This window comes from Copidosoma floridanum, unplaced genomic scaffold (genome assembly GCF_036245765.1).
Source record: "Copidosoma floridanum isolate Cflo_tuat_1 unplaced genomic scaffold, Cflo_Japanese_pri ptg000008l, whole genome shotgun sequence".
Classification (NCBI taxonomy): domain Eukaryota; kingdom Metazoa; phylum Arthropoda; class Insecta; order Hymenoptera; family Encyrtidae; genus Copidosoma; species Copidosoma floridanum.
The window spans coordinates 4,932,890-4,960,338 of record NW_028321885.1 but is presented as its reverse complement, the minus strand read 5'-3'; the positions used below and the strand labels follow the sequence as shown (position 1 = coordinate 4,960,338).

At 34.6% G+C, this 27,449-nt stretch overlaps 1 protein-coding gene across 1 annotated transcript in view; it reads left to right on the top strand.

Annotated features, from left to right (window-relative positions):
- The window catches only part of LOC106645729 (COUP transcription factor 2), a 372,603-nt gene extending 346,244 nt beyond the window's left edge, over positions 1-26,359 (top strand). The window contains exon 4 of the mRNA XM_089589197.1: positions 26,020-26,359. Coding sequence (XP_089445323.1) covers positions 26,020-26,303 — 284 coding nt within the window. The 3' untranslated portion in view covers positions 26,304-26,359. The remainder of the gene's footprint in view (positions 1-26,019) is intronic.
- Positions 26,360-27,449: the final 1,090 nt, after the last annotated feature.

Below are 27,449 nucleotides of genomic sequence, written 5' to 3'. Positions count from 1 at the left end.
AAGTGTCCAGGCCCAGCATGGTGCTTTCTTTGCCCAACAACAGACAATAGGCACGAAGCAGGCAGCAGGAGCTGCCCTTTATTTAGAAAAGCTCTAAAAGAGGCCAGGGATTAGGCCTAAGCAGGATTGAAATAAGGCAAAAAGGCCTTAAGTTAAAAGACAGGCTTATGTTGACTCACGCTGCGCTAGGTACGGTTTACCTAAAAGCAAGGGAAAGGATTGAGCTTATAGTGGTGCTGGCTAAGTAGGCGGCCTACTATGGAGCTCTAGACAAGGGGCTGGTCCTAAGGGATCCCGAGTCCTGTTGTGGGATTTAAGAGCATCAGCACCTTTAGCAAATGGTGGCGAGTTAGCTTGTTAATGCTGCGAGACTTGATGAAAACCCTGGTGGCTCCACCCTGAAGTAATGCTTACGTGGTTTTAGGGTTAATCAAAAACCACGCGGCATTGAGGAAGGGGGTTAAGTGGGTATGGGTGGTCTAATAAAAAAAAATTTCTTAAGTCCCACACTACTGCTATATCTGCGATGCGCTTCAATGCATTTCCCCTCCCTTCACAAAGAAAAAAAAAAAAAAAAAAAACTACTTTAACTACTACTACTAATACTACTACTACTACTACTTCTAATCCTGGATGGGGTTTTCGCTAGTTTCTCCATACCAGGCGCTTCCCCGGGTGGCGGATAGGGGCATTCTCTTAAAATAAGAGGTGACGATGGGCAGCTGGGGTGGCTCTCTGTGGTGGTGGTCAGGGGCGTGGATCGGGGGGCGTGTGTGGCTTTGACGTGTGAATTTGCGGCGATGTGGACGGGGGACTAGTCTCCCATGCCTCCATCGGTGTAGAAGCATGGGCTGGCTCTGCTCGTGCTCCTTGTTCTTCGCTTTTTGCTGCTTCCGTGGGTGGCACTCCATTGCTTGCTGCGGGCCAACAAAAACTAGCACCCGTCGTGTATAGAAAAAAGCGGCGGTTGAAACATCCTTCTCAGATACATGCATCACACACTCTTACTAAACAAACACAGAGACACTTACGGATTGTTCTGCGTTGCGTGTGGCGGGTCCTTTTCCGGGCTTGCGCTAGGGGCCTGGCGATGGGTAAAACCGGATGATGAGGCCTGGGTAAGTCTGGGTAACCACATCTGATATGGCTGTACGCCTCATGAACAAAAAAGACGTGGTGGGCCGACTAATCTAGGCTTACTACCACTGAGGAGGCTATATGGCGGCACCTTAGTGCCTTACGCCAGCCCATTTTGTTTCGTTGTCTGCGGGGTCTCGGGACTGTACACCTGCTGCTCGTCTCGGGTAACTGTAAAAAAGAAAACAGATCCAAGCTGTGCTTTCGGTGTGGAAGCACAAACCACCGGAAGAAAGAGTGCCTAGGTCCAGCACGGTGCATCCTTTGCTCAACAACGGACAACAAGCCCGGAGCAGGCAGTGGAAGCTGCCCTCTATTCAGAAGAGCCCTAAAAGAGGCCAGGGATAAGGCCCAAGCAGGATTTAAATAAGGCAGAAAGGCCTTGAGTGGAAAGACAGGCTTATGTGGACCCACGCTGCGCTGGGTACTTTTCACCTATCCGCAAGGGAAAGCATTAAGCTTATAGTGGCGCTGGCTGAGTAGGCGGCCTACTATGAAGCGCTAGACAGGGTGCTGGTCCTCAGGGACCCCGAGTCCTTTTTAGGACTCGAGAGCATCAGCACCTCTAGAAAATGGTGGCGAGTTAGCTCGTTAATGCTGTGAGACGCGATGGTCTCCCTGGTGGCTCCACCTTGAAGTAATGCTAACGCGGTTCCGGGGTGGATCAAGAGCCACGCGGCATGGGGGAGGAATTTAGTGGGTATGGGTGGTCTAATAAAAAAAAATCCACCGAGTCCCACACTACCACTGTCCCTGCGGTGTGCCTCAATGCATTTCCCCTACCTCCAAAAAAAAAAAAAAATAATAAAAACTACTACTTCTACTTCTACTACTACTGCTCCTACTACTTCTACTATTACTTAAATCATAGTTATAAGTTATTATAGCAACGGCCCTCATTATTACTGTTTCAGTATTAGTGCTTATTTGTATAACGTAACAAACCTAATGTTTATTTATACAGGCATTCAATTGAAATGTTGAGCGATTTTTACCGTTTTTTTTGCAACGATTTTGATCCGAAAAACAAACGGTGTTTAATATTATGTTTTAATATTAGTTTACATGAATTATACTTTATTTATATTTTAATATGAAGTTTAAATAAAATTCAGTACAATTTAAGAGTAAAGGAGATAGCAAGAACAGAATGCAACTGAGCTACTGCTATGAGGCATCATAACTTTATTTTCTTTACTCAAAAGCATTTTCACCCCTTCTTAAGTATTCTACTGAATATCTCAACTATTATTTAGCCCCACGTCCCACCTCCGCACACAGTGTGAATCCTGAGTTATAAAGCGCAAGCTTAGACTCAAATAATTAATCACACTGACTTAACAATCTGTAGAAATCTGACAATTTTAGTTTGTATGAAAGATTGCTTTTAAAAAAAACCTATTCAATTTTCAAATAGGTCTACAAGGTACTTTTTATAATCACGCAAGAAAAGAGGAGTTAAGTATGCGCTTAAGCAGGAATATAAGTGAATCTAAGAAAAATTATTGCCAGCGTTGCCACATATGTTTGGGCTCGTCTTGCGTCTCTGAACGTTTCCCCCACTCACTATTTCGATACTATTTATTAATCAAAAAATGACTTGAATCAGTAATTTAAAAATTCCAAAACAGTAAAACGCAATAAAAATAAATCATTCATATGACCAGTACAAAAAATTGTTTTCAAGTTTTAAAAACTTCGAAAAAATATGAAAAAATTGAATAAACAGTTATTTATTTACAGTTAAAGTTACAAATTCATAATAATGAAACTGAAATTTATTGATACAGACAACATCTGTTTGGCTAAAATATACTTATTTCTTAGTTTGCAAAAAAAAACATTTAATTAAAAAAATTAGTTTATCAAATAAATTGTGTGATTATTATTTATTAATGTTGTGTACAATCAACCTTAATGAACAAATATACAGTAAATGAGAATTGACGTTAAAACAAGTGACAATTCGTACTTCAACAAGGAGTTATTGAATTCTATATAACGGGACTGCTCATAGTTACACGACAAAGAAATAAAAATTATAAAATAAAAAATGTACAGTGTGGTGTGGTATGATAGAGACCAGATGTATGGCAAGGGGGTGGGGCGAAGGGAAAGTAAAATGCAAAATTCACTTCTATCAGACTTGTTCTCAAGGTCACTCATTTGAGATTGTTGGTGTACTCTCACACATAACGGGTCTATAGTAGTGGAATTTCGAAAACAACAATAACATGAGTCAGTGGATAGTTGTTCTGTTGTTAGACAATTTGGATAATCGATGTAACAGGGTTTAGAATTACTGATTTTTTCACAATCATTTCAAACATATTTGATAAATCATAAATATGATTACTACGATACTTATGTATTATCCCTGAAGGGTATGGCAAAAAAGAGTTTTTGCTAGAAACTTTTTCTGCTAATGTTTTGCGATTTCGCAATGGCCAGACACAATTAAAATCAGCTTATAGAGTTGAGACTGTTGGCTCTTTTTCTTTTAAGCTCACTATGCTGTTGGTAGTATGGAATAATGTATCTGGAGAACATTGTATAAACTCAAAGTTGTACAACATAATTTTACATTTTCTTTAGGTTTTTTTTGTTAATTTGGTAAAAAAAAAAAGCTCGCAAGCTCTGTATAAGTTTTTATTATTATTGCACACGTAGGTTTATATTATCATAACTGAGCAAAGTATGCACTGATTTAGATAGGTTGTACCAGCTAAAAAATGTCGTCTTGGTAGTGATTTATGAGAGATCTGAGACAACATTTTTTTTATAGTAGTAATTTTTCTTTTCTAGTTTACTATTTTTGCAACAAATGAGTCTTTCCAATGATATAACATTAGATTTATTATATGTAGCTCACTCATAACAACTTTTTTTTCTTTATTAAAATAATTAATATTCATGGCATCCTTTCGCTCGATAGCTGATACACTATTGCACAATCTTTTGTTTCCTAAATCATGCTGTCCATCTGCAGTAACTTGATATCCGATACCAGGGGGACCTTATCTACTACCTACAGTCATACCCAGCTTACGTCCAAATACGTCAATGCTCATGTTGATACTTACTTGAATACATTTGCAAACATGGTAATTCCAGTGAGTTACGTTACTGTACAGTTTTTTGTCAGTGAGTACTTGGTATAGGTACGCACCCCAACAGAAGAGACAAAAATTAATAAAAGAAAGAAAAACTAATGAATAGAAAAAAATACACGTAGTAATTATTGTAAGGTCAAGTGGATAAAATGTGATACATTATTGTAATTTTTTTATTTGAGACAAAAGAAAAAAAAGTAACATATGGTTGCAGTGTTAAATAAAGATTCTCTATTAACTGTTTTAAAACTAAGAATTTTAATTAATATTATAAATTGATTAGGGTCACTTGAGATACTAGTTATACTACAGTAAAATTACAGTTCTTTTTAAAAATTTTTGTTAAACCAATTATCTTTACATTGTAAAGCAGCTTAAACACGAGATTCTTTAAAAAGAAATAGTATGTGGAATGAACTTACAGTTTAATTAGTTGTCACCAAGAAATTCCATTACTTAAAAGGAAAAAAAAACGATTTGTTCTAAAAATATGTAGTAACTCCTTAAACCAGTGTACCTTGATGCATATATATATTATATCCTATACTATAAAGTTAATCGGTCGGGTCCACACATTCCCACATCTTTCATTGTCCCCCAAAGCCCTCCGCAAAACAAGGAAAAATTGTCTATATTTCTTTATAAATTTAATCCAACAAAAACGTATAAGCACCCCACCCCCCCACTACAGCCTTCATTGCTATTTCAGTGGCCCTTCTCCATCCTTTCATCTACCCCTCCCCAGAAACGTATCTTCAGAAAACGTTATAATTATCCTATTTGAATAAAAATATAATATGAATCAGAACATATGAGACGATTTTCTAACCTTACAGTACTCCTCCACATCACTCCACTTAAACTTGAAATGCATTGTAAATAAGCGCGTGGTGGTTCAGTCAGCTAGAATATGGGTCAGCACGCAGGAGACTGCGGTTTGATTCCCGGCCAGTACTACTTTTTTAGGCAAGTACCTCTGTGAACTTACACATCTGCTTTTTCACCATGCAATTTTCTTTGAGAAAGAGCTATGCAGTGCCCACAAGTAGAGCTCTTATTAGAAGCTGGACGTATAAAACTATAGTATACGTATAAAAAAAAAATAAAAATGTTTTGTTTATCTTATGGTTGTAAACAATTTATCGTATGGTTAATGTAGATTACTTACTCCAACAGCTACCTTAAGCCCTCCAAGCTATCTTATAATTTTTTAGGAGTTAATTTTGTAGTAGGGATACGAGAAGCTGATTTCTCGACTCTTTTCATAAAAAAAATTAAAATTTCCATAAATACCCGTTATTCTTATATTTGTCGGCAGTTTACCTTAACTTAAAAATTACTTTAATTTGTGTTCCCTTCTGTCTCATCAGTTTTCATTTAGATAACAATAAGATTCATTATAAAAAGAACTTCTAAAACTAAGGTTGTTTATAAAGATAGTCTCGACGGTGTATTAAATCAAATAATGTTTCAATCTTTCTATTCAATATACTTATCTTGGTGGATATATCTACTGTCTATACATGCCTGCTTTTTTTTGAGAACATTTAATACGAATGTTATCTTTCAAATTATTTGTTCGCATGAAACAAATAACAATTTTGTTTTAGCTTTATAATACAGATATGTTTCTTAATATTTTATGCAATAACTATTAATAACTTTTTTTTATAGCATAATAAAAAATTTGATAATTAATAAGAATAAAGTATTTTTAATTTACTTAAAACACTTCTTTACTGACACTGATAGGGCACAGAGCAGGCAAAAGACCATTATAAAATCAGTAAATACAAAAATGATTTCAGATAAGATTTAAAATACAAAATGAAATCAGATATTTAATGAATTATAATTATAGAGAAGCGATAAGAGTCCCAACCACTACTCTTATCTGTGTGGTTCAACCACCATGCTACCACTTCATATCCTTCTCTATCAATTTATTGAATATTTATGTACACTTTTACAAACAAGTTTATTTCTAAATTTATTTATTACATTTACAAATACATTTATGAATGCAACGACCGGAACTCAAATTTACCATCACCTGAATGTTTAGTAAATAAATTTAGTTTAGTAACCATTTCGCATAGTTCATTAAATAACTTCTCATCATTTACAAGAGCTTTTGAGACTCAATCAGGTAGAAAGAGCTGAAACTCTTTGATGATGGTAACGACTATCTTACGACCATACATTGTAGTTACACGCTTAACATTAGTCTCTGGGTACTTCTTTTTAACCTCTAGATGTGACAACTTATTTGTTGGCAGGTAGGTATTGCCCACAATACGGTTAAGTGATATAAAATTTATTTTCTAAGATAATGATTATACGTTAGTTAAAACGTTACCATAAGGTAGTAACACAATACTTACCACAAAAAAAGCGGTTATTAAAGTCTTGGCTGCTTGAAGCGAGACTGTCTGTCCTGAAGCTGGCTAGACAACTGAATGATCTCTGGAACTAAACTGGGCTGCTTATATACCCGCTCGAGTCTTGTCCCCACTTTTTTATTATCTTCACTTATTTTTCCCACTTTTTTGTCCTCCATATCATCTAACCTTTCCTCATTGACTTTTCCCACCTTTTTCCCTTTCTCATTGACTTCTCCCACTTTTTTCCTTTTAATGGGTATCTGAAGCGTAGCTCGGTCTTCGTCATCTGGAAGTAGATGAAGCTTGTCAAGTAATAAAATGAGCTCAGCTGGAGGATGTAGCTCTTCTTCTTTCTCTTCTTTTCCTCATTCAACTGTTTCTACCTTCATTTCTTCTCCCACCACGTTTCCCTGAATTTCTTTTCTAATCTTGTCATCTTGAGAGATACAGCCCCATGGTAGCGTATTTGTGTTGTCTGGGAATATCTGACGTTTGTCATAACCTAGAGAGAATATTTTTTTGCTGACATATAACTGTAGACTTATTAAAGAGTCAGTTTCAGTAGTCTTTAAAACCGATTTTGGTCTTCACAACAACTGATTGAACACTCTTTGCCTTTTTAATCAGCTTTTTATTTTGCACACGGATGCAATACATCTTACTTAGTACTCCAATGAATTCCATCATGATATTATCACAACATTCATCTTTTATCCTTCTAATGACTTTCTTGTTTGCCAAGGGTAGATTTAACTAATTAGTCAGTGAAGAATCTAATGTATAAAATCTCTCGATGTCTTGTTTCATAATATTGTAGACATTCTGTCCGCAAATCTCATATATCAAGCTGTCAGCGTCAGTAAACAGTAACTTACATTTGTCAAATCGTTGACTCATATATAAATAGTGGAAGTCGTATATAAGAGTCTTTGATACATCGAGTATACTTAAACTAATATAAATTGGTTTCCTCACATTGATCTCCGTGCGTGTGAGTTGAATAGCCAGAAGATTTTCTGCAAAGATTGAGCGACTGTGGAAGTTTGGTCGAGCAATGAGTATTTCCGGACCATATCGCCCTTTCCACTCGTTCACTAGCTTGGCATCTACTCGCTTACAGTCATTCTCCATGGTCTTACCATACATGGCATTAATTATAAGTTTGAAAAAGAGCTTTTCGAACACATTTTTACTCTGTTTCCACTTCTCCGTGTTAAGATCTACGTACGGTTTAAGCCATAAACTTTCTCGAAAACGTAGAAATCCATGAACTTTTTGAAGTTCTAGTCCATGTGTTACAGACTGCTTTAATATTTTGTAATGTATGACGTTGCGCTCTTTATCTCACAAAGTTGTCATGAGATTGTGCTGCTTGGAGTGAGGCAGAGCCATATGTTGTGGGCAGAGAGGGTAATCCTTATGATCATCATAGATAGTTGTTGGATACCCTAAATCTACTTCTAGTGTGCATCTATGCCAATCATCTGATATATTAAGAATGTTTGACTCTGTGATGTAATCAATCCATTGGAAATCACCTTTGAGTAATGCTTGTGTCATTGCCCACCCATACAAGTTGTTTGCATCAAAGTGCATGAGGTATTTGATCTCTTTCTCAGGATTATAATATTTTCCCATGTATTCGTTTTTAGCTATGGCGTAGCGGTTACAGCATTGACTTACAACTTCTCCGATACCTTTTTCTGCGAACAGGAGTATATCTATGTCGTTAAGCAGCTCTAATTCGACTTGAAAGAGCTTCAACACGGCGTCCCACATTAGACCAGGTGTGGTGTAGTAGAAAACTAAAATTTCACTATCGCTTAACTTACTATAAAAATCATCTTTAGATGGCAGCACTTTTTCTTTTAGCTTCTTTAAAGAACTAACTTTCTTTACTATATACACGACAAAATTCACTGTTAGTAATTTTATACTCATCTAAATATGATGCTAATTTTTCCAAGAAGGAGGGAATGAATCGGAGCAAATCGATAAATCAAAAATTTATATCACTGTCCTCAATAAACTCTATAAAAAAAATGTATTCCTTTTCATATTCAGCAGGTCACGTCTCTGAAAGTCTTCACTAATTTTCAGCTTTTTGATAATGAAGTGTGAATCATAACCTGTTAGGTTGTAAAAGATCACTGGTATAAATCGTGAATTCTGGTAGTTGATGTTGCAACTTTCATGTGCAGCACTTATAAATTTTCCAATCAGATAACAATTATCTCGTACTTTCTTTTAATTTTTTTTGAATGAGTTACTACAAACATTACAAGCTTTAGTCTGTCTAAGCTCATTTTCTTCTGCATGAGTCAAGTTCATTGGCTTTGGATTCTCATATATCTGTTGCAAATACTCTGCACCAGCTTTCAGTTCTTGAATAAACTACCCTGCTCAAGTTTCCGCATTATTTTCTCTTCGGTAACTCTTGTAAACTGATTGGCTGTCATCGAAGCTGCATTTCATGTAATACCCTATACTATAGGCTTGATGCTTCTGAAATGTACGTACATCATTCCCTACGGGCTTAAGTAAGCACTCAAAGTCCGCACAAATGACATAAGGGACTTTTTCTGCTGAATTAAAATTTTTAAACTTAAGAATATTGTTTCCTTCACTTGGTAACTTTAGTCGACACTTGTTTATGTTATCATTGCACTCAAGTTCATGCATTTTGAGCTTATCTTCAGTGTGAAGAAATGTAAACAAATATCACACTCTACCATCTTCTTTATTTCTTTGATATTTGATGTACTACTAATCTTGACAGATTTTTTATCTATACATAGTGATTTTTTAGTTTTGGAACATTCTGATTGTCTTCTTCTTCATAATTTTTATCAATGTAAAATTTTTTCAGGAAAAGTGGGTTAATATGACTATTTTTTTTCGTGGAGGTAATGTGACATGGTGATACTGTATGTTTATCACTATATTTCCACAGCATATACACATTAATACAGACAGGATTTTGTTTCTCAAATTTTTCAATTCGTTTGGGAGAAACTGGGAACTCTATTCTATTGAAATTAAGTTCATTTTTATATGCTCGATAATGACTTACTCACTGAGTATTGTTATCCATGGGATTGAGTGTGGTCAGGACTGCCCACATAAAGCACTTATTATCATTGTTTCGAACATTCCTACATGCTTTTCTTATCATTATATCTTTTGGTAGTTCAACATATGAACTTGCCTTCATTGAATTGAATTTGTTAATATTAACTGTCAAACTAATTATCTGCTGTAGTGTCCAGCCAGAGTCTCTTTCTTGAAACTCTTCCATCTGATGAATGATAGGCTGTTTCATGTTCAAATTAAACCAATCGTCATCGTTTATGTTAGTTGACCTTAAAATTTCAAAATTCTTAGTATTAAAATGCTTTTGATCAATGATTTCTACATCATTCTTTTGTATTGTGTACTCCGTGGCCAGTTTGGGATTAATTTTTAAATCATTATGCTGTTCTAAGGCACTTCTAACTTTGCTAACAATGAGAGCTACGGTAACGTTTAGGAAAGAAGCAATGTTAATGTGTCCGCAATTCGTTTTTACACCAGTAGCTACACGGTTTTTGAATGCTGATCGTAAATCTTTTCACTCTACACTGTTCTGCACACTAGGATAATATGCACTATTTTGTTCAGTATCACTGCACTGCTGTTGTAACTCTTCTCCGGTCTTTCTTAGTGAACTGCTGAACTTGTCTTGAAAGCAGAACAAAGTAGCCCAGATAGATTAGCAGGTCTTCATTTCTTCTCTAGGTAATAATGTTATGACATGCTTTTCCAACGCTTCAAGCAATGGGTTGGTCAACTCTAACCATCTTCGTAGGTCTTCATAATCTGCTTGAGTAATCTGCCTTAAGACTTTTAGCAGCAAAGCTGTGGTGTACTTAAAGTACTGAACGTTCATGATGTCTATAAAACAAAATAATATATTATGAAGATCATAAGAGAGATAAAAGATGATGGGAAATAATTTAAATATACATACCATTAGATAACAAACTAATAGGTCAGGAATTTTGTATATTATCCTAAAAGAAAGAAAATCCTTTTTACACAGTGTAATGATGTCACAGTTTAAAAGTTCATACATAAACATACCTTCTTCATACACGATACCTTTCTAATATAATATTTACCTCCTTGATGATACCGTATGAATAAAACATTCCAGTCAGGTCAATGATACTTCCTAAGCAGGCTGCCTCCTTCTCTCCAGTTCAGTTGGAGTTGTTTGTATTAGAGCTGCAGCACCGAGGCTGCTTGCTCGTCTGCGATGCCTGGACTGATTTTTTCAAGCTACCCTTGCTTCTTTTATATCCATCAAATGGGGGATCCCATTATCACATCGAGCCAGCATCACCACAGCCCCTACTATCAACTGCTGGGCACGCATCTGTATGTCTCATTAATATGCGGGGATATAAATATGAGCAGAAGTGCTCGAAAATTTCGGTTGAATCCAAAGAGAGCTGGAGTACAGATCATTTTTTCTCTGGCCAAGTGCTTTTTACGAAGAAGACCATGAAGTATATCATTGATATTCAAGGCTTCCTGAGGTCACCTTACAATCTTATCCCCAAGGAGCTTGCCATCATTAAATATGAAGAAGAGGATGCTTAATCTAGAGTCTACTACTTTCAACCACCATGTAAGTGGATAGATTTAAATACTGAAAAATGTTGTATGAATAATTGGTTGGACAAAAATTATCATGGAATTGCGTGGAGTTTGGGTATAGTCTTAAATGAAAGTCATACTCGTGTACTACAAGAGGCATCAAAAGATGCAAGTTGGATAAGTGTTAAGGGTTCAGGAAAAAAAAAGTGGATGGAAAAAATGACGCTTGACAAAAAGTAAATTAAGAATTACATTATAAAAAATTTATTTGTAAAATGTCTGATTTTTATTTTTCAATAGCATTATAAATAATAATGACCACGGTTGCCTCTCTAACAAAAGAATTTCAAAAGATGGTTCTGTGATTTGCTCAAATCATCCTTTGTGTTGGGATGGTGCATGTGCTGTTAAAAATGCATATGCAATGATATATTGGATGATTCAACGTGAAAAGCGAAAAAATGGAGAAGAAGACAAAGGGTTCGATGAAGTTGGTATTCATAATTCCCTTTAAAATGTGTAAATAAATGTTAATAAATAAAAAAAAAAATTGATTTAAAAAGACAGAGATTTGAAAAGAAAAATTAAATGGTTGTTTCTTACAGGTAGGAGAGGAGGTTGAGGCTCCTACTTTCTCTCTCTTTTTATTTCATACAAATTTCAATTTCTCAAAGTGTTCAATAATTAAGTAAAAATATAATATTAACTCCTTAAGTTTTATGCTAATGATAAATTTGAAAAAAATTCTTTGCAAAAAGGTTGATGATAAGATGGTTCATTTAAATTACATCAGTTTATTTAAATTATTGCATTGTTACAAATTTTTTGTTTTTTCATTCAAATTACTATAACATTCAAAAATATTATTTTTATTACAGGATTCATTGGTCTTGTAATTATTCTAACAGGTTAATCATGTATGATACATATAATTTTTTTTGTTCCCTCTTTCTGCTTATTTTGTTTAAATTTTTTAATAACTCTTCTTTCTTTGCCTCGGTAAATAGAAATATACTTTTTGGTGGTGGGATAATACATTGACCTGTCAGTCGATGTCACTCCCTTCGTGCAGCCCATTTTTGTAAATCACTGATTTTTTTATCTTCGAGACAGATTGGATAAATCTATGACTCTCACCAAGTTTTATAAATGTGTTGTTTGACTGAAGTAGCTTCCTTACCAAAAAAAAATAAAGCACAAGTTAGTAAAAAATAAAGTCGACAAAACTACAAATCATCATTTAATGTATAAAGTTACATCAATACGATGAAAATATTGTAAAATTTAAAACAATTTAAATTTACCTGATACTGTAGTTCGGGCAGTCATTTTTAGATAATTCGTATTGTGTAATACTTATGCCATCAGCTCTGAGCCTAAAACTACAGATATTGATGGTAAAGGTGGTGAAAGTGTACGTAGTGGAAGTGGTAGTTTATTTTAAGCTGTACGATCTGTAAAATTATTAATTCAGCAACACACATCGAAACTTTAATAACCACATAAAAAAAAATATCATTTAATAAAAAGGAAGTCTTGAATTTAGTTTCAAAACAATTTCTTTTAAATATACACACACGCCCATATAATGTAAGACTTACTTATATTAGCCAGGGATGGAGCTCTCCTCTCCCTGTTGTTTTCACTTCCATCTGTAAATAAAAAATTTACATATAATAAAACATTTTCAATTTTCAAACTTATTTTAAGGTGTATGCTTACCATTATCATTGTATTTTAGAGAGTTGCCTTGATTCCACTCCGACAAAGAGGTCTCGAGCCAGGGTAGGGTCTGATCGTCTTGCTCGATGGATCTCATCTTCTTTGACAACTCAAAAGTATAATGATTAGCGATGGTCCAGCAACGGTATTTATACCATATTTGAGGTAGATTCCCAAAATATTTTTATGGAATTCTGTCCAATTAATCCCATTCAGTAAATCCCATCCACTACTTCTCCATCACACCATGTATTAAGGTATAAGAAATGATTAAGTTTATAGACACTATCAATGCATTGAGTAGCATATCCATACACCACTATCTAAGAAGCTGATTCGGTGAATCCCACGAACTACTCAATACGTTCTAGAACAATTTTTTCTTCAATACATATGAAACTCAACATGTTAAATAATTTATAGTTCAAACAATTTTCATAAATTTGAATGCTTTATTATATTTGATAGCACATAAAATTTGGAAATATTGTAAACATACTTTATAGTAGCAAATAGTTGTTAATCAAGTTAGAGTTTTTTCTCGTGATACTAAATTTAATGTGTTACATAATTTATAATTCAAACAAATATTATAAATTCAAATGCTCATAATACCTGATTGCATACAACATTTAGAAAAGATCTTTAATTCTTGGTTACGGATGTTGTAAAAATCTTTAGACGTTATATCTTACTTCTTCAAAATAATAAGCAGCTGCAATATGAAATTCTATAATACATGCTTTTTTCATAATTTTTATTTCGATTTATAATACCTATTAGAAAGGAATGTATATGTTATTCTTAATATTGTCTGTGTAATACTTTAAAGATAAAAGTCGATGGACTTTTTGTAACATAAGAAATTCATTGTTGCTTGCTATTATCTGTATTTTCTTAAGCATAGCTGATCACGAGCACTTGTACCTGTACTTGATCATGTGAGGCATAAGTGTGCCCGCTTACTCAAACAGCTTCTCTATGGTGTAGCATTTACTGCACGCGTGCGCGCACACCCACACACACGCGCACATGCACACACTCCTTACAGTGTTAAAGCTACTAATGTGCAGTAGCAACTTGTACTTTTAGCATGCAAAAGAACTTTTAGGAATAACATGATTCAGAATAATTTTCATCGCAATTCATAATACTATTTGTAGAAATTGGATGTATGTGATTTTAAAGAGTGCAGCTACCACTAATATGATCTTACAGCAGTGTAGCTGCTACTTACATACATAGTAGGAGCGCACACGTAACGCCAGTATAATGCTATAAGGGTGCTGCCCAGCGTTTGAATAGGAAGGCTACTAGGCTATATTGTTATCGATTTTTCGGAACAAAAATAAATCGTTGAAAGTTTGAGTCTCATGAAAATTTTAGCCTATTGCTTAATTTTACATAATCACATTATCCAGTACAGTTCATTGAGTGCGGATGGTAAAACTTATGTAGAATGTGGTACGGGTATGATCTTTAAGACAGTAATGAAGTAGATCACTATAAAAGAAACTACAGTTAGACGTTAAGCTCATTTATTCACTAGCAACCTCAGAGTAAAGGTCAATATGTCACATAACCCAACCAGTAGTAACTTGAGTAGCAGCTCTCGTAGATCAAGGCTCAAAGCTGGCACTGTTCCAGCTCCTGGGCGAGGACTGATCCGAAACTGTGCTAGGAGACTAACACAAGATTGTTCTAGCTCTTAAGCGGGGACTGCCCCTGGGCCAGTCCCCGCCCTGTTTATCTACTTTCACGCATATTTAACTCCTTTTTTCTTATTTTATAAGATAATTTACTCGTGGATTAATTTGGAAATTTGTTATCCTTATTGAATAGTCTATTGTTGAAAAACAATAAGAACGTACCTTTCAACTATTACTTCATCAATTTAAATTTACGCAATTCTGTAACAACGTTATATGTTTATTCAGGATTTTTTAAAAATGAAACCTGTAAAAATAATGTTATCAATTTTGTTTTAATTATTTATCATATACGTTATCATTATTTTGCAGAATACTTAACTGACAAAATGATAATCATCCGATTCATGTGATCACCAAAAGAGTTTTGAATCAAATTGTTTCTATTTATTTTATGCCCTTATGTCGTTCTTTTACGCGCAACTAATGATGAGGGTAGAAGATTATGTGACAGGTAATATGTGCTAAAAACAATTCAATATTAGAAATGTTATCAGCTTGAACAATTGATGTAAATGTACTATTGTGTATTTATTAAATATTCATATCTTTATTAAAGCAACACCCCATTACCATCCATCCTAATTCCATGGATAATAATCACATATTGAATACGCATAAGCAAGCAAGCTTGTCATTAGCTGCTAAAAGTAACAATCCTCTCAAGTTCAAAAAAAAAACCGGGATCTCTGAGAATCAGCACCCATGTTTAGTACTCCTTTGAGGGCTGTATTATTTGCAAGCAGCATATTTTAATTAATGCTTAGCCTCGATGAAAAGATAAATTTTTACAGCAACTTGGGGTTGCACAAATTTTAAAGAAAAGTTAAATAAGTTCACTTCCTCACTTACTCCTTGAGAACCGTCGAAGCAAATTCTTTGAAAGTCTTGCAGGCGTTAGCATCACTTTATATGGAGCTGACAATGTTTTAAAGACTAATGACCTTATTTAAACGGCTTTTTTGCTGCTTCAGCTCCTCACACCACCTCATCCACTAAAAGGCAAGATAATCTGCTGTATCGTTAACCCCAAGACAGTTATTACAACTAGATGTTGCTCTTACTGCTATGTGGTAAAGATATGCGATAAGTAATCCATGGAACGAGAAGAGCCCGATGAGGTAATAGTTAACCTAGCCATGGATTGCCATTGGTAGCTGTTAGCATTTCATGCCATTGACATCGTCCAACTCAACCTCTCCTTACAAAAACATGGCTTTTCGCTCCTGTGCAACAAGAACGATGGATACGGTTCTCCCAATCACAGTCATCGCAGTCAAAGATATCATATAGTACGTGCAAGTTACTTATGGGGCCTTTACTTGCTGTACAGTTTTAAAGCAATTCTAGAACCATACCACTATCAACACGTCCTTCAAGACTTTTAAGCTGCACAATATGATAGAGTTTGTCCCTGATAAAATTACACTTCTTTTTGATTTTCGTAGCCTACCAGTATTTGGCATAAGCTTCAAAGGAGCTCCTGTTATTTTGAAGTCCCTTTCTTCAATTTTCCCTGATGTGTCTCCTAAATGTAAGCCAGGAGTCAACTTACGCTTTGAAGTACCTGACCATGAGGATTTTGCAGATCATAATACCCATAACGTCCACATAAGAATTTTTGCCAAACCAACTCTGCCTAGTAAGGATAACCATCTTTGTTTTGTAGCCCATTTAGCTTAAGGCCATGATCCCCTTGCCACTGAGACACCCTAGTTTTTATCTCTGATGCGTTCAGTGCTGCACATCTCTCACTATTTTCTTTACGTACTTGAACTAAAGTTGCTTCATTTAGAAGGTTCTAGCTCTTTCTGCTTTCGCTATGATCAAATGTTGCGAAACGACTTTAGTCCCATCCTCCGTTACCTTAGCTGTATAAACTATCTAGCGTTCACGTAACCAACGAGCTTGTTAACTTTTTCTTAAGCTAAATCAAGCAAGTGTACCTTTTTTGTTTGCTGCTTTATATCACTTTATAAACACAGAGTGTATAATTTAAATACAAAATAAGCATAACCATATTTATAGATGATAAGCTACGTAATCATTATGTGTGCTAAAATTAGAGCATCCACTAGACCAATGACAATCTTGATCTTGGTCTCGTTTTGTCTTTAAAACCAAGACCAATACTAAGACAAAATGTAAGGGACCACGCTCAACACAAAATTAAGACCAAGGTAACAAGAACAAAACTATTTTTTAAGATCTTAAGCGTACTTCAGAACTCGCACACTGCTTATACTGGCTAACTGGCTGCAGTTGCTGTCAGCTCTCTCAGCGCTGCCATAAATATACTAACACTATATCTTGTTTGCTTGGACTATAAGCTCAACTATGAAAGATAAAAGCTTAATAGCACAGATCTACTAAGCTTATCCTTTCTCATAAAAATTCAATTCTAAAATGCTTTATAGTGAGCTACAAAGTCTATGTATTGCGTTAAATATAGATTGTGTCAAAATAATCTCCAATGCTGAAACGCGATAAAAAAAACACTTATAAAATGACTAAAAATGCACTTTAATTATAACAAGCTTTAAATATGCTTTAGTTAAAGTAAAAAGAACCTAATGTACATTGATTCAACAATTCAGACTAGAACTTGTTAGGAGATTTAATAAATAGCTTAGAATTTTTTAAACAATCTTGACAAAGACCTTAGTCGTGTGGTTGTTGATTTCTTTCTTATTTTTTATTTTTTATATGTAGTCCACATTTTTATCTCCTTTAAGCTTGTTAACGATTAACTAGCCTAAGCCTTTGCTTTTTGTTTCTAATTCCACCAGCAATGATTGACGTGACGTTCTGTACAAAGAGTAACAATCTTATTTGTGCGGAGCAAATGTTTGTGTTGATCTACTATGAATGTCCTGCAAAGATAACCAATATGCATAATATTGCAAAGAACCCAACAATAATCTAATCGTTATAGTGATTTAATGACGAAATACGCAAACACAACCATGATGTAAGATTTTTCATCTTGATTAGACCGTACAACAGGCTGGCGTAAGCAATGTACTAAAAAGTGCTACTTTGTTACCTCATTAATGGTCGTAAGCTAAGACTTATCAATCTACTACGTCTTTTTTATTTACGTAACGTACAATCATGTCAAATACGGCTACCTAAAATAACCTTGAACTCATCATCTGACTTTATCTACTGCCAAGGCCGCCACACCTACCAGAGAGTGACAATGCTGATGGATACTAGAAGCTGCTTGTAAGTATAATTATGTTGGTTGAATGTAATAGTAATATGATAAGAACGTTGTAACTGCTATTTGCTTCTATGCACAACTAGTGATAGTTTTTACTAGCCAGCCTTGGGTATTCAGCACTCCTCAGATAATAGAAGCGTACCCCTATCCACTACCTAAGTAGTGCGTCGTGTGGAGAAACTAGCACTACCAATACCCTCCAAACAACCCCCCCCCCTTTTCCACATGGCTTTCGTTTCACTCCAGCTCTGCGTTAGCATTACAGTTGTAGATTTCAGTTCTGTAAACTGATGGCTTCTGTAATCGGAACCATTTTTAACATTTCTATGGCCTCACCCTGCACATCGATTTTAAGCTGCTATAGTTTCTCGAGCTTGTAGTTACTCAAGCGCGTGTCATGCACAATAAATGCCAAGAATAGATCCTTAAACTTGAGCCCATTGCAGAATTGACTTGAGAAAACTGGTACTGATACTGTAGGCATGCTTCCCAACGGAACTGACGTAGTAGGTGTAGAATCTTGAAGTAATGAAACAGAAAATTTCTGCAATTCGTCAGCTATGGATGCAACTGAGACAAGGTACGCTTCTTCTGTTAGGTCGTAACAGTCTGGTATTAAATAGTCGATTTTTATTTCACATCTTGCCGTTAAGTCCGGAATTTAAAAACGGTTCCTCTGAAATTTTTCCAAATTTATTCCTAATTGAGATAAGCGGCCTTCAACCACAGATCTGTTAATTTTTTCCTGGCTAAGTTTTTTGATATTTACATAGACATTGAAAATCCTCGTGTCTAATTCCTGTTGGTTCTTAGTAATTACTTTAAGCTCCTTGGGCGCGATACTTTTGGAACAAAGTGTGTGAAAATGTGAAGGTGCCGCACACCATGACAAATCAAGAGGTGAAAGTAGCGAGTGAGAAGCTCAACTCATCGCAGAATGAAGCAAGAGATTATAAGGTGCACTAAGAGACAGTGAATCTCTTTGCCCCAAAAAGAACGAGCACTTCACCAAAACTCTAAGAGGTTATAATGCTTCCAGTGTCACAACTTTACTTAACACTAAGTCAGTGTATAATTTCCTTGCAACTACATATCCAGCTCGAAGGACCAAATGTTTGACACTGACTGTAGTGGACTGTATGGTATTGCGGTTTGCATGGCTGAGTTTTAACAGCTCGGGATAGTGATTTTGGATATGGTTAATGAATAACTGCTCTTCGTACATCTGAAAGTATATAGAGTAGTGGTAACAACAAATGACATAATCTGTTAACTATGCAAGAAAGTAACAAACTATGCATTTACAGACTATATTACGAATGTTAAAGTAGGGCTTAATAGGAAAGCGTCGAGCGTCGAACCTCCTTACATATTACGTAGTGTATACAGCAAGTTGATTTAACTGTATTCACTGTAGACAGACTGATACAAAACTATGTTGCAGGGCAGCACACAACCGGAATTGTGCATGTGTATCAAGAGAACTAAATGTATATATGTAAAGTTAATACAAAACAATATAGAAATTGAAACGGCAACTTAAGAAAAGATAAAATTCTGTCAAAACTTTGTAAAAATTGCTGAAAGGCAAACCTTTGCTGAAGTCCTGATATAACTGGCCTTATACTTAATGAAACAGGAGCTGTTTTTTAGAGTGTTCTTACTATTAAAAAAAAGAAGTCTTTCTAAAAGTTATAGAAGTTACGAGTGGCGCTAAGTTCTTCAAACACTTTCTGAATTTAGTAGCCAGCCAAAGTGAGGTGATTACTTCAACACGTAAAACAACAACTGAGGTAGGAGACTTTGACAATTTTGTTTTGAAAAAGAAATTAAGGAATTTTTTACGCAGTTTATCAAAAACTCTAGTTAATACCCGAAGTTTTTACTTTCAAGTGCAAGTGATATAAAACAAGCAAGAGCATAATTCACTCTTGATTAAGATACGGAAAAGCAGGTAGGGCACGTTTGCAGAATGAAAGTTAGCTGTGTCTCAATATTAAAAAAAAAAGCTTACCGATACTAGATGCTTTCAATGCCAAGGGTAAAGTGAGGTCTCTTTAGAATTCCAAGAAGTAAATATATTGAAGTTGTATTTTTGTTGTAGCAGCTGTAACTATTAAATGAAAGATCGTGGAAACTCAGCACCATAATTTCTCTACGAAACAGGAAACATACACCACGAAGCTAGCAGTGAAAAACACCTAAAATTTAGAAGGGTGCTAAGAGAGTTACAAAAAGGCCAAAGAGCAGCATGAATAAAGAGGCAAGGCTTCAATGGAAGGTATATGTTAATGCAAACTTATGCTGCACGAAAGTAAATTTTCTTATCAGCTAAGGAATGTACTAGGCATATAGTGGTGCTTGCAAAAACCACAACCTATAGAAAAACGCAAGATAACAAATGTGGCTTTTCAGGAACGCTTATATATTTTAGAATTTGAAGGGATTAGCACCTTTAACTAAAATCTCTACCCTGAAATAATGCTCACTTAATTCTGTGGAAGAACATAAGCCATGCAAAATGAAGATGTTTTTAGTGGGTATTAATCATTTAGTAAAATAAAATTTTTGGAGTTATACTTCCACTATCTTTGAGATGCACATGAGTACGTTTCCCTTTTCAATAAAAAACAATTACTACTATTATTACTTATACTACTACCCCTGAGTAGTTTCTCCATACTGGATACCTTGGTAAGTGGTGGAAAATGAAAAGCCTTTTAAGTATGAAGGGTATCGGAGAACTTAAGTACCTGCGGTGGCCCAAAAAAAACCAGCTAGAAGTAGGATCTTTGACAACAAAATCAAACATGATGAAAATCCTTGTAAAAGAAGTGCCCCAGGTGATAAACCTTACTGAAGAAATCCGCTGGCAGTTAGAATCACATGCAAGTCTGAGTAGCTGCTGCAGGCTTAACGGGGATGCTTAATACTCCTTGCATAGACTGAAAAACTTTATCCTTTTGCCTCTAGGCTTTATTCAGTTAGAACGAGAAAACAGCTACACTGGCTTGGACAGCAATGTAAGTGTTGGAGATACCACAACTCTTTTTAGTTATGAGATTTAACAAGATTACAATTCGAATTTCTCAGACTTACATATAAAAACTTATATAATTTAGGTTACTAATACACATATGGAGATAAAAATTATGGGGCTAACGCATAGAGGCGATAGAAGTGCCCTCTCTTTCAGTCCTATGCTACTGGCTCATAATATCCATACTTCCTACGTATCCAAGTGTCTATAGCTCACAAGCATAAGCGCAAGCAATAGAGAAAGCGCATGTAGGCACTGGTTTTTTTTTCATCGTTCCTACGCGTTCTTGGGAGAGGAGGGATACCTCAGTGTAGCAAGATATGTATAGGTACATATACACTACTAGTCTACTGGTTCCTTCATGCGTTTGCTCTGTGGCTAGTGGTTATGCTTTTCAGTTATACTCACTTACATTAAAAACATATGCGCCATTAGCTAATCACACAGGGTCCAGAAAATAGAGCAACGGTTTTGTCTCCACCATGTCCTTGCTTCATTATTGTTCCCTCCTTAAAGTAAGCACAATGAGTGAGGAAAATTAATTGTTCTAAGATTAGTCACGAACGCTATTCTCTAGAAACCTTATGTGTTTTATGTACACTTATATAACATTTTTTTTTAACAAGTTGTAATATATCTACATAAAATACCGAACTTGTCACTTTTTGTAACACTTATTTCTTAAGGCACTATTTAATTAACAGGCTTTTTTTCAATGTAATGTACTGCACGAAAAAAATCTTAAAAACAAGTTTTAGTGATGTAGCGTATGTATGGTTAAAAATGTTCGGTATTTATATTTTGGCACTAGCAGGATCTGCGCCCTCGATGCTGAGACCAGAAGACAGTGTTCTAGAAATGAATTTTTAGCGTAATTGCCGTTTCATTCCCTTCACTTATTTAATCTAGTTATTGTCTTTCCTCTTTGTGCCACGGTGGCTGAACATACCTTGCTAATACGATAATATTTTTGATGTGTTTCTGCTTTTCGTTTTCGTTAAGTTCCTGGTCAACTTACCCTTGGGTGCAACACAAGCTCCTTGCTTTGCCTACTTCGCAACAACTTATACTAATACATTAAATCTTTTATATCTTTTGTGTTATGACTCGTTAAATCTTTCACACAACTTCGATGATTAATTTTTGACATTCATTTCAAGCGTTCGAAGTTTTTTCAATATTGTGTGTAAATAGCTACATATTTTTATTTGAATGTTAACACTATCGTAAAGCGATAAAAGATAATTATTTTTGTTTTTATTATAATTCATCACGTTCTTACACCTGCAAACAAAAAAGTACTTCATGTTTGTGGTCGAGTCTTAATTAATAGATTGACTAAGATATCACTAAGCAAACAGTGTTACTATTCTTTTCTTATTTACTTGCCAACGTTATATTCATAAATATTGTATATAAATATTTTATTTTATGAAAAGAGGGAGAATACGTTTCTGCACTCCACAGAAACCGAGGTAGTAAGTGTTTCTGTGAATGTTTCTAATTTACCACTAATACCTTCGTATCCCTTCTTTTATGCCACTTGACTTCAACTCTTTCCTTAGCTGAAAAGTTAATGTACTAAGCACAGAGTGGGTCCGCATTTAACTTTACTTACCATTAAAACTTCCTCTATTCCTTTTTATGACGAACCGCTCACCCGACATAGCCGTCCACAGCTCTCTATCTTTGTTTTCAGGTATTGGTGCTACATCAAACTTCTTAACTGCTCAAGCTTACAGTGCCATATCTTGCACACGAAGAATGTGTGCTTGACGGTATCATGTAACTCTAGGCAGTAAGCACATCTGGGCTATGCTACTACTAATTTTTGGTAGATATAGACATTAAACTTGCCCGATCCAGAGAGGAACTGGGTAAGGAAGTAATGGATCTGCGTATTCTCCCTTCACCCATGGTCGCAGGTGCAGGATCAGGCGGAATGGCCATCTACCCACACTAGCCTGATCCCTTTTCTGTTGCTACGTTGTCAACGTTTCCTTCCATCTCTCAGTATCACTTTCTTGGCCAGAGCACAGGACTCTTTTTTACTACACCAGCTAAAGTAACAACACGTAAATCTATTGTGTTTTAGCTTTAATAGTGATAGAGAAGACCGTGTGACCGGTGCACATAATCCTTAGGGATCCAATGGGTGATACTGAGGTAAGGCGCTAGGGGAAATTCCATCTCATCAATGTATCTACCTATATCTCTGCAGCATACAACATTTTTGGGTGGAAGACCCACCCAAGAAGCCATCTTTTGGCTTGCCCTGAGCCCCAAATTTTAGGTAATTATTAAGTAGGTACTTTCACAACCATAATAGAGGCTTCGTCAACTGCTCTTTCGATGGGCTCCCAGAAGATAAGCCGAGAGTTGATCCACACTCCCAGGTACTATACCACTAAGCTCACGCAGATTGCCTCACTTGCACTAGTCAGGTAGATGCCCCCCCCCCCTGAGCCATCTCTACCTCTGTTTTTTTGGATAAATAGTTCAAGACCGTAATTCTAAGGTTACTCTGACACTATCCCAACTACCGTTTTCATTCTCCTCTCAGAATATTGCCGTGAAGTACAATTCTATGTCATCAGCAAAGCCTATCAGCTTGATCCCTTGAGATATTTTCTTGCTTTACTGTATATGGCAATATTGACCCTCATCAATTTTCTCATATTTATAGTGCACATGATGGAGTAGTCTTACTGATTTTTGCTTAGTACAATAATTCATACTTGCAAATAACTCTGCGTTTGGTTGTGTCAAAATCACGTTTAAATACAAGTGAAAGGCAATGTATTGATCCTGAAATTGGCGATTATTGTTCAGCCACATTTATCTCTCTTCATTTAGTTTATTGCTACAAAACGTTGATGTTAAAATTAAGAAAATAATTTTATACATAACTTAAATGGTTCATTTATGACCTCATTCTTACAGAAAAAAAATTGTTAATAAAATTTCATTTAGTAACACCTTTTTTTTTTGATTTGTGTACATCAATTTAAAAAAAATTTATTATAAAGTCTAGCTAGAGCGTCATATATACTTATAATTAAACTTGATATATAATTTACTTAAATGATATGATTTATACATAATTTCCAACCACTTTATACATGTCTATTTTCGTATACATAGAGTATATAGAACATGTACTCATAACTGTAGAAATTCCTATGTAATCTATAGAATATCGATCCACGAGGGTATGAAGAAACCAGTTACTGGAGTTTTTGAAAAAACTTAGTGCGAAAATAAATTTTTTCAGTTTTAATGAAGGATCTACTCTTTTAAGCAATATCCTGCAATTAACACCCACATACTATACTACATTATTAATGATTGAATACAGATTGTAAGTTTAAATTGACTTAGAAAACATTACTCTATTTATGATAGACACTCAATGGCACACGGATTATTACTCCATCTTAGGGCTTAAAGTCCTATATGAATATTTATAGAAGTGTCGAAGAAGTCTGAGTTTCTAGATTGATAATTAATAATATATTCGGCATCATCTATTAACAAAAGATGCTGATTAACATTTAGCAAAAGATATCTATTGTAACTGTAACTTAGAAGAAGATAATTTAACTGCATTGCCCTCTTCCCCAGTGGATAGGATACATAACCATAAACTTTTCAGAACAAGTGTAAATTTTGGGTACCAAGTAGAAAATGTTTTAGTTATTACTTTTCTATAACATGGTTAATTTGTATGTATCCTGAAAAAGTGTTTTAAATTACTTTAAAAAAATTGGAATTTTCTGAATAAATAATTTTATCTTATAAATTTATGTAAATGGTTAGAAGTTAAGAGCTTACAACTGTAAGGCAATATTTACAGAATCATTCTAGTGTCATTCTGTATGGATATTTCTCGAGATAAAAGTACGTGAGTCCCTATCTGGGTATAGAGGAACTAGTTATTATTAGGATTCTCATGCAAATAAAGAGTAAGATTTCTTGTAACAGGAAACACATATTGAAGCTGTTTGTGTGCTTTTATAGCATTTCTTTAAAGACGATAAATTACATAGTATATCTACAAGTACATAGATTTATGCACAAACAATCTAACTTAATAAATATTTAGCTCAAAGAAGCTTCATAATAGGGGCTCAATCATAGATTTATAGGGTATGCTAGGGCTAGCCAAAAAAATTTTTCTTATTATTCAATAATACATAAAACTTCCCATTTTTTAATGCAGAAAATTTTCACTCGTAGTGAATTCACAGAACTATTACTATTCACTTGAACGGCGAAAAAATGCTCTAGAATTGGGTCATCTACTTCTAATAAGCTATGAGCTTACATATTATACATGTTCGTATGCGATATTAATAAAATTTACAAGTAATTGTATTTAGTTTTTTTAGTTATTGTTAAAGTTATCGACTGATTAAAAAAAAAGATTTTTTTTTTAATAATCGTACGATTTCTTCACAACTTATGATCATCCTTCAAGTATTTTCATAGTTACTTCCATATCCTGACTAAGAGTAACTTGTTTACTGTAGCAATCTAGCGATGCATTGGTGAACTCAAAGGGTATGAGTTAAAACATAAGATTGGGTCAGATTCTTAGTATTATCTATGTTTGCATAGAGATGCACTATAAGGGTCCAAATGTATAACTGTTGTTCGTATAGTTGATTATCTTAAATTTTTGTATTCCTGCTTAAGTGATAAGAAAACATAGTTTTATATGTCACATAAAACTGTTTCTCTGATAAACAGCTAAAGTCAGATAGCTTATGTAAACAACGATTTACATTCGAGTAGAAATAAAACCTTAGGATGATTTAAAATACGATGTTTTTTGAATGACTTCAAAGAGAAAGTTCTTTCTTTTATGGAGTGGGATGGGATAAAATAGATATCGAAGTAAAAGTGCTTTCTAGTAATACAAAATCCCATAACTTAGTTCAGCTTCTTATTTAAAAAACTAAGCATTATATTTTCCACATTATCTTCTTCAAAAAAGTAAATTTTAAATGTGCTTACTAAAGTATGTTTTATTTTTTAATTTTAGACGCATGTGGCTTATCAGATGTGGCTCACATAGAATCTCTTCAAGAAAAAGCTCAATGCGCTCTAGAGGAATACTGTCGGACGCAATATCCTAGCCAGCTAACAAGATTTGGAAAACTTTTACTAAGACTGCCCTCGCTGAGAGCAGTATCTTCTCAAGTTATAGAACAGCTGTTTTTCGTTCGCCTTGTAGGTAAAACACCGATCCAAACACTAATACGTGACATGCTGCTGAGTGGCAGCAGTTTTAATTGGCCTTATGTCTTATCATCAACATCATTTTAAGAACTTTATATAATGTAATTGTTTGGTACTAAAAATAAAAATTTGAATGTATTGTATGGAGTAAATTAAGTTGCGTTGTTAAAAGACATTCTACGCTGATTGTTTTTTTACAGAGAAAATAAGTTATTTCTTTATCATCATGCAGCATTCTGAAATCTTATTTTATTCGAAGCACATGTTTTTAAATACTTTGTTAATTTTTTAAAATGTATAGATAAAACTGACGATTTTAACAATTGTTAACTATTAGCCTAAATTATTCACATATTGTTTATCGTGTTTCCAAGTTTTTAGTTACTAAAGTTACAGTTTCTGAGAATGTTCATGAATAAGAAATTAAACTAATTCCTAAGTAAAATAATGATTTCTCAAGACATATAAACATAACTTGGTGTTTCACACCTTAGGTACGTCTAATATTAATTTAAGCCTTTGTAAAAGGTCGTACGTAAACGGCAGTTATTAACGCTTTCATTTTTTTTTCTTAAGGAAAATTACGTTAGAAAAATAAGGCACTCTTGAACTCTTTCAAAATAAACAAGATTAGGTACTATACATGCTGTATTTCATACGAATATGTATGGCACTTGAAATTAAAAACAGTGTACTTTTTAATACTGTATACGTAATACATCTAGCAGCTTAAACTGTATCAAAATTTATCATATGAGGTTGAGAAAACAATTAATCTTTTTATTCCACATATTTCAAAGCTCATATCAAAGCTGTTGCAGCATGTCAAGAAATAACTTGTATGATTTTTAAAAGAAAATAATGAATGTTTCTCATGATATCTAAGCCACCACCCACCCAGCTCAAAGGGTAAAGTATCTTTTGATTTAAAAAATGCTCAGTACAGCAAGTTTGATGGTTTATTGAAAAAATCCTTCTGTTGGACTTGATAATAGTTAGGGTGTGCTTAAGGCAATTACTATGTCCTCTTAATAGTATTCAGTTAGAAAGATGGTCGAGTCATCTGAGTAGAACTTTGCTACTTTGAGAAAAAGGAGATAATTACGAAAATAGAACAAGGAAAGTAGAGATTAGGGATTCAGAATAAGCAAAAATTCTGTACTAGGTATACATAAAATCTGAATACAGTCTTATATAGTAAGCATAACTGTCAAATAAAGTTCAAGGTTTATA